This window comes from Geotrypetes seraphini, chromosome 1, assembly GCF_902459505.1.
Source record: "Geotrypetes seraphini chromosome 1, aGeoSer1.1, whole genome shotgun sequence".
In the NCBI taxonomy this organism is placed as follows: domain Eukaryota; kingdom Metazoa; phylum Chordata; class Amphibia; order Gymnophiona; family Dermophiidae; genus Geotrypetes; species Geotrypetes seraphini.
The window spans coordinates 195,324,586-195,338,773 of NC_047084.1; the positions used below are offsets into that span (position 1 = coordinate 195,324,586).

General features: G+C 43.9%; 1 protein-coding gene across 4 annotated transcripts in view; it reads left to right on the forward strand.

The window, feature by feature from the left end:
* PRIMPOL (primase and DNA directed polymerase) overlaps positions 1 to 14,188 on the forward strand; it is a 104,901-nt gene that overhangs the window by 38,525 nt on the left and 52,188 nt on the right. For all 4 annotated transcript variants that reach the window (XM_033943395.1, XM_033943380.1, XM_033943387.1 and 1 more), the window contains exons 7-8: positions 9,642 to 9,881; positions 11,942 to 12,104. In XM_033943395.1, the coding sequence (XP_033799286.1) occupies positions 9,642 to 9,881; positions 11,942 to 12,104 (403 nt within the window). The remainder of the gene's footprint in view (positions 1 to 9,641; positions 9,882 to 11,941; positions 12,105 to 14,188) is intronic.

Here is a 14,188-nt window from a genome sequence, read left to right on the forward strand (position 1 = left end):
AAATCTTGTTGGTCCCATGTGGGTCTGGTTATCTTCTGATCAGGCTCTCCTTCTTTCTCTGTGCTAACCATCCATCTTCCATCTCTATGCTCCCCTTCTGTTTCCCTTTCCTCCCCCAGAGGTCTGGCATCATTCCTTTTTTTCATTTCCATCCCCCTGCAGCTGCAGCGATGGACCCCACCATCCACAGATCCACCATCTCTCCTTTTCTCATCTACCCTTTCATCCAGTATCTCTCTTCTGTGTCTCTATTCTCCTCTCCAGTGGTGTCCCTGTTCCTATGCTCCCTCCATGCTCAGCATCTTATCTCTCCCCATATCCAGCTTCTTCTTTCTCTCTTCCTTACCTCCTGTATCCCCTTCCTCAGGTACAGGCTTTCTCCTACTATCTCTCCTGCCATCCTGCACCCTGCCCACCTACTTTGGAGCAGTATCTGTCCCTCTTGTACCCTTCCTCTTGTGGTCTTGCATTTCTCTCCCTCTTTCCATTAGTCCAGCATCTCTCCTCTGCTTTCCTCACCCTCTTTTTGGTTTGGTCTCTCTCTTCCCTTCACTTCACCCCAGGTCTGGCATCTCTCTTCCCCTCTCTTACTCCTTCCTCCTCCTCCCTCTGCACAGGCCTGCCTCCCTGCCCTGAAGGCCTGCTCCCCGCCTCGAAGACCTGTTCCCCCCACCAAGGCCTGCTCCCCCATGCCGTGAAGGCACTTTCTCTCTTCCTCCCCGCCTCGAAGGCCTGCTCCCTCTACAAAGGTCTGCTCCCCCCCACCGAAGGCCTGCTCCCCCCTGCCATGAAGGCACTTTTTCTCCGCCGAGAACGAACGCCTGCTACCCCGCAAGCCTGCACCTTCCCCGCTCTTACCTCCTTAAGGCTAATAGAGCAGCCTGCAGGCTCGCTAGTGTTATAGCGATCCCTGCAGCTGCCCGTGGTCCTCAGCGGCACATTCTCTTTGCCGCGATCCTGCCCCTGACGTCAGAGCAGGGGCAGGACGTAGCAGAGAGAATGGGACATCAATACCACCTTTTCCCTACTGGCCATACCTCTCCCTGTGCACCCTAGCATCCTTCTAGCTTTCATCGCCTTTTCATCCTATTTGGCCACTTTACAATCACACACAAGTCCTGCTTTTCTGTTGTACACATAAGTTCTTCACCCCCTAAATTGTACTGTTCCCTTGGGTTTTTGCAGCCCTAATGCATGACCTTGCATTTCTTAGCATTAAAATTTAGCTGCCAAGTTTCAGACCATTTTTCAAGCTTTGCTATGTCTTTCTTCATGTTATTCACACAATCCTGGGTGTCTATTGCAGATTTTGGTATCATCATAGAAACATAGACTATGACGGCAGAAAAGGGCCATCGGCCCAACAAGTCTACCCACTCTAAGAACTCTTCACCCTAAGCACTTCCTCGAAGTGAAACCCACATGCTTATCCCATTTTTTCTTAAAATTGAGCACATTGCTGGCCTCAATTACCTGAAGTGGAAGATCATTCCAACGATCAACCACCCTTTCGGTAAAGAAATACTTCCTAGTGTCACCATGAAATCTCCCACCCTTGATTTTTAACGGATGCCCTCTTGTTGCCGGAGGTCCTGTAAGGAAAAACATGTCTTCTTCTACCTCATTACGGCCAGTAACATATTTGAACGTCTCTATCATGTCTCCCCTCTCTCTGTGTTCCTCGAGAGAGTATAGCTGCAACTTACCTAGACGGTCTTCATATTGGAGATCCTTGAGTCCTGAGACCATCCTAGTGACCTTTCGTTGAACCGACTCCATTCCTAGCACATCCTTTTGATAATGTGGCCTCCAAAATTGAACACAATATTCCAGATAAGGTCTCGCCATGGACCTGTACAACGGCATTACAACTTCAGGCTTTCAGCTGGCAAAACTTCTACGGATGCAACCCAGCATTTGTCTAGCCTTGGATGATGATTTCTCTACTTGATTGACAGTCTTCATTTCTTCACTAATGATTATTCCTAGGTCCCATTCTGCAACAGTTCTTGTTAAGGTCTCACCATTCAGGGTGTAAGTTTTGTGTGGGTTTCCGCTGCCAAGGTGCATAACCTTACACTTTTTGGCATTAAAACTCAGTTGCCAAGTTGTGGACCATTGTTCTAGTAATAGTAGGTTCTGCGTCATAGTGTCAGGCACGGTGCTTTTGCCCACTATGTTGCACAGTTTAGCGGCATCGGCAAATAATGCAATTTTACCTCGAAGTCCCTGCGGCACTCCACTGATCACTTCCAACGTTTCGGAGGGCGTACCATTTACCACCACCCTCTGGAGTCTGCCACTGAGCCAGTCTTTAACCCATGCAGTCAATGTTTCTCATAGTCCCATCAAACTCATCTTGTTCTATAACCTACGGTGTGGGACACTATCAAAAGCCTTACTGAAGTCCAAATACATGACATACAGGGACTCTCCCATATCTAGCTTTTTTGTTACCCAGTCAAAGAAGCTGATTTTATTGGATTGGCAGGACCTTCCCTTAGTAAATCCATGCTGGTGGGGATCCCTCAGCCTCTTGTTGCTCAGGATCGTATCTAATTTGTGTTTAATCAACGTTTCCATAAGTTTACACACTATTGATGTGAGACTTACCGGTCTGTAATTTGCAGTCTCCAACCTGCATTTCTTTTTGTGGAGTGGAATGACGTTAGCTGTTTTCCAGTCCAATGGGACTCTTCCCGTGCTTAGGGAAAGATTGAAGAGCGCAGCTAACGGCTCCGCGAGGACATCTTTCAATTCCCTAAGCACTTCCGCAAAGAAGCAAATCTTACCTGACAGCCCTGCAGCAATATCGTTTATAAAAATGTTAAAAAGAACAGGCCCAAGAACAGAACCTTGAGACACACCACTGTAACATCTCTTTCCTCAGAGCAATCTTCCTCTGTCGCCTTCCACTCAACCAGATTTTGACCCAGCTCGTCACTTTGGGCCCAACACGAGAGCACTCTGTTTATTTATTAGACGTCTGTGTGGAACACTGTCAAAGGTTTTGCTAAAATCTAAATACACCACATCTAGTGCACTCCCTCTATCCAATTCTCTGGTCACCCAGTCAAAGAAACTGATCAGATTTGTCTGCCAAGACCTGCCTCTAATGAATCCATGTTGCCTCAGATTTTGTAATCCACTGGATTCCAGAAACTGCACTATTCTCTGTTTTAAAAGCATTTCCATTAATTTACTTAACACAGAAGTCAGAATTAAACTTGCCACTCCGTATTAGCGGTTTCTATATCTACAGATTGGATTAGTTGCGGTTTTGTAAAAAAAAAAAAAAGTTTTTTCATTTTTCAGGCTATTTTAAGCCCTGTAAGCGCCCCCTTAAGCCTTCCGTAGTTGTTAGCGGGTTATCAGGCATGAGCGATCTTCCCACTAGAGAGTTGCGCAGGGACAGAAATCCCACCCGTCCTCGCCAAAGTCCCACCCGTCCCCATGATGACTCCCACCCGTCCCCGTGAGGAATCCCTCCATTCCCACCCGTCCCCGTGAGGAATTCCCTCCGTCCCCACGAGGAATCCCCTACTTCCCTGCCCGTCCCTATAAACTACAGAAATAGTTATTTCATTTAATTATGCTACTGAATTAAAGGCTCTGGTAGAAACCCATTTAAAAATAAACAAAACACTATTAATTTGGAAATATTAATTGAGAAGAATACATACTTTGTAAATGGGTTTCTACCAGAGCCTCTAATGTTTATAAATTTTTATCAACACAACTAATAGCAAAAAAAAAAAAGAATTTTTTTTCCTACCTTTGTTGCCTGGTTTCTGCTTTCCTCATGTTCTCATTCAATTCCTTCCATCCACTGTCTCTCTTCTCTCTGTGTCTTCCATTTGCTCTGTTACTGTGCCTCTCCCTTTCTCCTCCTCCCAAATCAAATTTCAAGTTTATTCAAATTGGTTTTGCACCCATCTTCTTCCCTCCGCTCCCCCCATAGTCTGGCATCTCTGTCTTCTTCCCTGCCAGCATCTTCTCTCCACTCTCTCTTCCCCATTTCCTTTCAGCGTCCTTCTCCCCCCCATCTTCCCCATGTACTGTCAGGCAGCTTCCTTCTCCCCCCTCTGCCTTCCACATGTGCTTTCAGTGTCCTTCTCCCCCCTGTCTTCCCCATGTCCTTTCAGCGTCCTTCTCCCCCCCCCGTCTTCCCATGTCCTTTCAGCGTCCTTCTCCCCCCGTTTTCCCATGTCCTTTCAGCGTCCTTCTCCACCCCTTTGTCTTCCCCATGTGCTTTCAGCGTCCTTCTCCACCCCTTTGTCTTCCCCATGTGCTTTCAGCATCCTTCTCCACCCCTTTGTCTTCCCCATGTGCTTTCAGCGTCCTTCTCCCCCCTCTGTCTTCCCCATGTGCTTTCATCGTCCTTCTCCACCCCTTTGTCTTCCCCAGTGCTTTCAGCGGCCTTCTCCCCCCTCAGTTTTACCCATTTCCCTTAAGCGTCTTTTCTTCTCCACTCCACCTTTCCTCCCTTTCTCCCTCCCTGCCCCTTACCTTTGTGCGCTTCCCCACCTGACTGACAACAGAATAGGCCCGGTCGGACAAACCTCCCTGTCCTGTAGCCGTGAATCTAAATTACCTTCATACAGCAGCTGGAGTACTGAAGCTGCTGTAAGAAGATAATTTAGATTCGCGGCTACAGGAGGTTTGTCGGCCGGGCCTATTGTCGGTCGGTCGGTCGGGGGAAGCGCCAAAAGGGTAAGGGGACCTGACCGGCTGTGCACTCTCCCCCATGGCTGCACCCGGGGCGGACCGCTACCCCCCTCTTTGGTACGCCATTGCCTTCTCCCTACCTGCCCTGCCGCATACAGCCGACCGGAAGTCTTCCCGATGTCAGCGCTGATGTCGGAGGAAGGGAGGGCTTTGCTTAAGCCCTCCCTTCGATGTCAGCGCTGACATCTGGAAGACTTCCGTTCGGCTGTGTACTGAGGCAGGGCAGGTAAGGAGAAGGAGACTAGCCTCGTGGCTCGAGTGCGATCCAACCCCGCAGGAACCCCCGCGACCCTCGGAGGCATCCCCACGGGATCCCCATGACCCTAGGGGGCGTCCCCATGGGATCCCCGTAACCCAAAGGGGGAACCCGCGGGATTCCCGTCGTCCCCGTTCCAGTGCAGCTCTCTACTTCCCACGCTGCTGCCCCGTGCAGATCGCTCACAGGAAATGGCTCGAGAGACTACAGGAGCTCAAGGCAACCATTTCCTGTGAGCGATCTGCATGGGGCAGCAGCGTGGGAAGATCGCTCGTGCCTGAAAACCCGCTAGACCACCAGGTAAGGCTTAAGGGGGGCTTTCAGGGCTTTAAATAGCCGGGGGAAGTGGTGGTTAGGGGCAGAACCGGCCCAAATATTATTTGCGGTTTTTTAATATTCGTGGCCCAGCTCTGCCCCTAACCATAGCGAATACGGAGGGGGAAGTGTACTGGCTTGTAGTTCCCTACTTTTCTCTTACTTCTACTTTTGTATAAAGGGACCACTTTTGCCCTTCTCCAGTTCTCCGGTACTCTAGAGAAGCATTGAAAATGTCAGCCAGTGGAGCTGCCAGAACTTCCCTAAGTTCCCTCAGTATCCTCGGATACTACGAGTGTCAGCTATGATCCTGAGCACTTAGGCGAAAATGCAGTTTGGGCCTTTCTAAGCAATTCATCAAGCGAATGGCAAGAGCAAGATAAGTAAAAAAAAGTTCTGTTTTTGTGCTTTAAAAAAATCAGTATTACGATTATAGCAGTACAAGTGAGGCAGCAAGACAGCCGGTGGCAATAAGACAGCCATAACCTTTCCTGATATGAACTAGAAGTTGGTTTAAAGTAAAAAAAAATTTCAAAAATAAGTTAAAAAAAATAAAAAATAATAATAATTTCAAAAAAAAGTTTTAAATGACAAAAAAAGAAAAGAAAATGAATTAATTTATTAGTCTGAGAAATTTGAAAAAATATTGATTACAATTAAGTATTAAATTAGCTACAATAGAGTAGTAAGTGTTGTGGAGGTTGTGTCCATGAAAGAAAACCATCACCACGGAAATTAAGGGTGAAAGCCTTTAGTGGTGTTCTGAGACATTATCATCTACATTTATGAGTATCTTCATTAATTTGCTTTTTCTGTGGAGCTTATGAGATTTTGGCAAATTGATTTTTTACTTGTATTTTTTAAAATCTAAATACACCACATTTAGCACACTCCCTCTTTCCAATTCTCTGATCACCCAGTCAAAGAAATTGACCAGATTTGTCTGACAAGACCTGCCTCTAGTGAATCCATGTTACCTCAAATTCTGGATACCACTGGATTCCAGAAACTGCACTATTCTCTGTTTTAAAAGCGTTTCCATTAATTTGCTTACCACAGAAGTCAGACTTACCGGCCTGTAATTCCCTACTTCTTCCTTACTTCCACTTTGTGGCACCACTCCTGACTCTAGAGACTCATTGAAAAGGTCAGTTAGTGGAGCCACCAGAACTTCCCTAAGTTCATTCAGCACCATTGGATGTACACTATCCAACCCTATCACTTTATCTACTTTTAGCTAGCTTCTCACGAACACAATCCTCTGAAAATTGATTATGGTCTACCACTCCTCCACCCCTATCCCTATTCATGTTTGTCTTCTTTGGTCCCGCTCCCGGTGCTAGAGTCGTGAACAAAATGGCTGCCGTGATCTCATGAGACTACAGCAGGAACTCATGGCAGCCATTTTTGTTCATGGCTCTGCACAGGGCAGGAGCAATCTTCCTATGCTCCTGCTCTGTGCAGAGCCATGAACAAAAGTGGCTGCCATGAGTTCCTTCAACGCTAGACCACCAAGTGGAAAGGAGGTAGGAGTGGGTTAGAGTTGGTCTTAAAGTTATTTGTAATGTTTCCATATTCGTGGGCCGTCTCTTCCCCTAACCCCTGCGAATTTGGAGGTAAAATATAATTTAATCAACATTACATTCTCAAGGATTTAATTCCACAGCAAAACTCTGCTCTTATGACTAACATTTCACAGTGTACACTTCCCCCTCCCCATTCGCTGTTTCTGCACTCGCGATTTCACATAATCGTGATTTTTTTCTGGGGAGGGGGAAAATAAAAAAACCCATATATTTTACCTCCCTGCTGCCTTCCTGGCCTTACCTGGTGGTCTAGCGGGCTTTCGGGGCAGGAGCGATCTTCCTATGCTCCTGCCCCGTGCAAAACGCCATGAGGAAATGGCTGTAGGGAGTTCCCGTTGTAGTCTCGAGAGACTACGGGAACTCACAGCAGCCATTTCCTCATGACGATCTGCACGGGGCAGGAGCGTAGGAAGATCGCTCCTGCCCCGAAAGCCCTCTAGACCACCAGGTAAGGCCGGGAAGGCGGCAGGGAGGTGGGGTGGATCAGAGCCGGATAATCGCAGTTTTTCGCCATTCGCGGTCCTGCTCTGCCCGTATCCCCTGCGAATAACGAGGGAGAAGTGTATGCAAAACTCTGCTCTTGTAAGCTTTTATATATATATCTACTATGATAAAATGCTAAGCACGCATGCGCACTCTTACCTGCGTGTTCCCTGATCTGTATGTCCGTGGTAGGTAAGAGTACGCATGCGCGCTTAGGGTTCTATTCTAGGAAATACGACCGCCGGCAGGTAGCACGCTGCGACTCCCCCCCTCCCCAGCGCTGACCATACCTGGCACACCCGAAACCCCCGTTGACCCTCCCAGCCGAACCTCCCACCGCGAGACGAACACAAACCTCCAAGCTCCAGCAGCATCCAAGACACAGTAAACATGCTGCTTCGCGTCCTTCTACTGGCCTGATTTCCTCTGCCACGTCCCTGATGATATCATCAGAGACGTGGCAGAGGAAATTAGGGCAGTAGAAGGCCGCGAAGCAGCATGTTTACTGTGTCTCGGATGCTGCTGGAGCCAGAAGGTTTGTCGGCCGTCTAGCGGTGGGAGGGTCGGATGGGAGGGTCAGTGGGGTCGGCTGCACAGCAGCGGTAGTGGCGGGGGAGGTTAAATGGAAACATGCTGCTCAGTGGAATGGGAGGGAGGCAGGCTATAAAGGGGCACTAAGCAGGACAGAGGCACTGGGGGCACTAAGGACATGGGAAGGAGGCACTGGGGGCACTAAGGACACAGTATGCAGGTACTGGGGCACTAAGGACACAGGACGGAGGCACCAGGGGCACTAAGGACATGGGAAAGAGGCACTGGGAGCACTAAGGACACAGTACGCAGGCACTGGGGTACTAAGGACACAGTACGCATGCACTGGGGCACTAAGGACACAGGATGGAGGCACTGGGGGCACTAAGGACATGGGAAGGAGGCACTGGGGCACTAAGGACATAGGAAGGGGTACTAAGGACATGGGAAGGAGGCACTAGGGACACTAAGGACATAGGAAGAGACACTAAGGACATAGAAAGGGGCACTGAGGGCACTAAGGACATAGGAGACACTGAGGGCACTAAGGACATAGGGAGAAACACAGACAGAAAAAATGACAGACAGACAGGCAGCGTCCAAAGAGAGAGAGACAAAGAGAAAAAAACCAGATAGACAGACATCTACTCTAGCACCCGTTAATATAACGGACTTAAACACTAGTGTATATATCTATATATATATCTATATATCAATATATATGTTTTCTGAGGGAGCCTCCGGTTCTCACCTAGTCCCCATTGGGCCCATCACTGCTCTGTTGTTTTCAATATGTTTTTCTTTCATTTATGATGTTCTGATCTTTTTCCACTCTATATATTGGATTTATGTTTATGTTATAATAGGCTTCTCTTTTATTTTAGATTTAATTTACTTACTGCAATATATTACAAATTAGCTGAGCTTTTCTGTACGAGAATTTGTCTTGATTGTAATATGAAATTTCTGTAAATAAATAAAAAAAGCATCCCTCTGCATCTAAATTACCTTAGTTACTCTTGTCTCAAGTGCCCTTGGCAGTTGAGAGTAGCCTTCTTGTATCCTACTACTACTACTTATCACTTATATAGTGCTGAAAGGCCCCAAAGTATCTTCAACCGGGAATGGTTTCCTTTCTCCACCTGCCCTCCATTCCCCCTCCAATGTGATCCTGTTTTATTCTTCTTAAAAATAAACTGTGGGATTCTCTTCATATTTTACGTAATGTCCCTGGGAGCAGATTTTAGGCTCCCCCACAGTGTTCAGGAGACATGAATTTAGGGGCGCAATGGCAGGTAATTCAATGACATTGAAGGCTATAGTCTGGGAGGAATATTCCTGCTCAGTGTTTGGACAGCAGAGATCAGTACTGTCTGGGCAGTCATCTTGAGTAACTCAGGGAGAAGAAGAAATCAAAATGCGAAATGTACTGTTTCAATTACTGTCCTGGGAGTAATTCCAAACGTGACACTTTCATTTGTTCTAGTCTGCTACATCTGTGAACTCAAAGAAACAAAGAGCCCCTTTTTCAAAGCCGCAAAAGTGATGCTGATGTGGTAAATGCACTGAAACCCAAAGAAATGGAATTGGCTTTGGTGCATTTATTGTGCAACATCGCTACCGTGGCTTTGTAGAAGGAACCCAAAGTGACTTTGAGACGACTTCCAAGTGTTTTTAGCATCTTTATTGAATTGTTTACTATTTTTAAAGAAACCTCAATTTTTTGTTGTTGTTTCTTCTAGGTAATTTTATTCAGAGTGTTTTGCAACCCGCCCTTTCCTTAGTTGACAGTAAAACTAATGTGGTGATGCAAGAGAAGGGAGCAGAGAATTCTGTCTTCTCTGCTTCCAGAGAAACACTTGAGGACAGAATCTGCCCAGTAAAGGGTACCAGAAGAACCTGGGTAACCACAGAGAGCCCTGATCTATCTTTCTTAATAGTAAAAGATGAAGAAGGTGGCAATAAATTATTTGTAGATCTAGGTAAGTATAAGATTGCCAGGGATTCTTTAAACTGGACAAAGAGAAAGTCTAACCACATGGTTATAATTGGAAAAATTTCTAGGGACCCTGATATTCAAAGCTAATTATTTATTCAACAACAGCCAGTAAATGCTTAATAAACCTATTTCTATTTAAAAAAAAAATATACAGTTGATATCTGTCTATTTAGATTGTTAAATTGCAAGGTTTGTGTATACAAGGGAGCCCCATATCCATGGTTTCTGTATCCACGGTTTTAATGCCTGAGTTCTTATCACTTCTCTCCTGCACTCTACCTCAATGCACCCGCACTCACCCCAGCATACCTCCAGAAAAATTCACTGACAGTGAGCAGCATTTCCTGCCTGCTACTCATGATGGCTTGAGCTCCCTCCTGGGGTCACATCCGGGTCATGGGACCAGGAAGTGACCTGAAATGGAAGGCGCACAGGCTAGCACAAGCAGCAGGCAGGAGATGTTGCTCAATGCTGGTGAAGATTTGAAGAGGTACACTAGGGGGCTATGGGCTGGAGTGCTCAGCCCTTGGGCAGTAAAATAGCTTTCACTATTATCCATAGTTTCGCATATCTGCGATAGGTCTTGGAACCTATTAACCGTAGATAGGGGGGGGGGGCTGTATTTATAGGCTGGGTTAGGGAAGAAGTGAGGGTAGACCAAACATTAATCTGGATAATGGTGATATTTAATCACTGTCTGCAAAAGTTGTAGATTTAATGTAAGCCCTCAAATAGCAGGCCTAAACTAAATGGATAGTGCTGGCATTTCATTGTTTATCATTCCCATCTATAAGGATAGTTTTGCTGAATATACAGATTATGTTGAATGCCAGTGCTGGTGTTTAAAATAACATAATAATAATAATAATAATAACAACTTTATTTTTGTATACCGCTATACCACAAACAGTTCAAAGCGGTTTACAGGGGAAGAGACTGTACATATACAGCGAAGATGCAGAGAGTAATTGTCAAGTGTATTGGTAACCAGTTTTCAATTACAAGGAGGGACAGGAAAAGGAGGAGAGATGGTTAGAGTTTGGTAGTTTGGCTGGGAGGGAAGGGGTTAGAGAAATTTATCAAAGAAGTATGATTTGAGAGATTTCCTGAAGGATAGATAGGATGGAGCATATGAAATGAGGGTGGTCAGGCAATCATTCCATCTGCCAGCTTGGAATGAGAGAGTTTTGTCAAGGGATCTTTTGTAGATACATCCCTTTGGAGAGGGGTAGGCAAACAGGTAGGCATAGCGTGTGCGGTTGGTGCCTGGAAACACAAAGTGGCGTGACAGGTATATTGGGGATGAGCCAGTTAAAGTTTTGAAGCAGAGGCAGGCGAATTTGAAGATGACCCTTGCTTCTATTGGTAACCAGTGAAGTTTTATGTAGAAAGGGCTAATATGGTCTGACTTTTTGAGGCCCTAGATGAGGCGGATGGCGGTGTTCTGAATGATTCTCGGGCGTTTAATGGTTTTCTTAGTGACAACAATAGCTGAAAACTGGTCCAAAATAACATTGGATTTTTCTTTGGAGCCTTTTCTATTACTGTTACTACAACTACTTATCATTTCTATAGTGCTATTAGATGTATGCAGCACTGTACACAAAACATACGAGACAGTCTCTGCTCGACAGAACTTGCAATCTATTCAAGACAGAAATGGGAATATAGAGCTATTTATTGTGGAAATGCTTAAAATAAGTAAGATAAAAGAAATTAAATTTGGAATTGGCAAGGAAAAGACTTGCCTGATCAATGGAATTCCCAGGGAGGGTTATAGTAAGAGATGAGAATTGAATGCACTTATAAGTCATTAAGAGGAGTTTGAATTGTATACGGAAACAGATAGAGAGCTAATGAAGTGACTTGAAGAGAGGAGTTATGTGGGTGTAGTGATTCTGGATGAAGATGAGCCATACAGCAGAAATTTGAAGATTGAAGGGGAGAGAGATGGTTTAGTGGGAGACCTATAACAAGCAAATTACAGCAGTCTGAGTGTGAGGTGATGAGTGTGGATAAATACAATTTTCTTTCTCCTTGCAGGAGTATATACAAAAAACAGAAACTTCCGTTTGTATAAGTCTTCAAAACTGGGGAAGAATGTCTTTCTTGATATAGCTGAAGATAATAAGTTCGTTCCTAAACCTCAGAAGGATATTTCTCTGGAACAACAAATTTTCCTTTCCTCCTTGATCTGCAATGTAAGGTAACAAAAATAAACTTCCTAAGGACCCTGCACACTGAACTATAGATATTAAATAGCAGCATTATTTAGTACCACAATGGATTTCTCTTACACATATGTTTCTAGAATCATGAGAAAATGTACACATTAACAATAATAATAATAATAACAGCTTATATACCGCAATACCGTGAAGTTCTATGCGGTTTACAAAAGATTAAGCAAAGGTACAAATTGACTGACTTCAAGAGGGGAAGAAGAAAGAGAAGTAATTAGACAGGAAATTCATTGTTGAGGAGAAAAGTGATCAAAAGGACAGTAGGTCGCTATTGAGAGGAAAGAGATAAGTGGATCAGTTGTCAAGATGTTTTAGGAACAGGTGTGTTTTTAGACGTTTCCTAAATTCCTCATAAGTAGAGGGCGAAAGTAATTGTTCTATGTATTTACCCCATGATGCTGCTTGGTGTGAGAGAAGGAATTCATGGTGTTTTTTTCAGTTTGCAACCTCTCACTGGTTAAGTAGCCAGAATGTGCCTAATTAGTTCAATTAAATGTTACCATGAGAAATTATTTATAAGGGTACTGTAGGAATGGTGTTAGCAAGAGTTGATAAGTTGTAATTTTTCATGTGTGGTTGGGAGCAAGAAATACAGTGATACCTTGGAATCTGAACTTAATCCGTTCCAGAACTCCATTCCAAAGCTTTCGAGTTCCAAGACAGTTTTTCCCATTGAAAATAATAGAAACTGGATTGGGGGCGTGGCTTGGACGCGCATTCCGATGGTCGGGTAAACGAATAGCTCCATGATCAAAAGCTATAATTTTTGAAATTACTACAAAAAAAATCAAAATTCAAAAGAAAAATATCTAAATATTGAAAGACAATGACGTCTAGCAAACAGAACAAAAGCGATTTAGGAGCAGGAGGATCCGGTACAGGAAGTAATAAATGATCAAAACCGGAGCCAAGCATCACTCCTTCAAAAGCTCCACTGCCATCAGATGACAACCTCGATGTAATGGAAGAATTAAGACAAATTAAAGAAATTGTTCTGGACAGCAACAAAAAACTACAAAAAGCTATTGAAGATGCAGCAGCCTTAACTAAAAGAGTGGAAGTGACAGAAAACAGAATAAACCTAATAGAGGATAACTTTGAACAACTTAATCTAAATGCAAGACAAAACAAAATCATATGGAAAGAGGTAGAAGAAATTAAAAAAGACCTTGAAGACAGCCGGAACCGTGAAAGAAGAAATAATTTAAGAATAATAGGAATACCGGAAGGGGTAGAAAAAAATAATCCTATTACTTTTTTGGAACACTTTCTACCTAAAGTGCTACCATTAAAATTTAAAACACCACTGGAAATCGAAAGGGCACACCGGATACCAACACAAAGGAAAACTTCACAAACTGGACCAAGGACATTAATATTCAAACTACTGAGACATCAACAAGCGCTGGAAATCTGTCAATTAGCTAAAGAAAATAAAAATCTCAAATGTCAAGATTCAAAAATACATATTGTCCCTGACTTTGCGAGGGAAACTGCATTAAAAAGGAAAAATTTTTTAGATATGAGACCACAACTGAAATCTTTAGGAGCTAGATATGGGCTCCTTTATCCAGCAATAATGAAGATCACTATTGCAAATAAAACTCAGAATTTTACAGATCCAGCAAAACTACAAGAATTTCTGGATCAATATGAACAACCCATGACATCCTAAACATCTTAATGGAAAACCTAATGAGAAAAATGAGTATGTATAAATCTGTTAATACTTTACTAAAATATTCACCATATAAGAATTGATTTTATTAATAATATGACTTACAGTTAAAATCTAGAACTTTGAAGTGGATTCAAAAAACAACAGACTGAAACTACATGTGCTGCAGCACACACATGGAACTATACAAAACCAACATTCTATAAAGGAAATAAAAGAAATAAAACAAACTTTATAAAAGTACATAAACTTATACTTTTTAAAGGAAAGTTTTATAAACATTTTGAAGAAAATGTACTTACAGAAGAAAACGTGGATTAAATGGAGATCCGAATGAAAAATTTACAGAGAAGTAAATATGGTAACTAA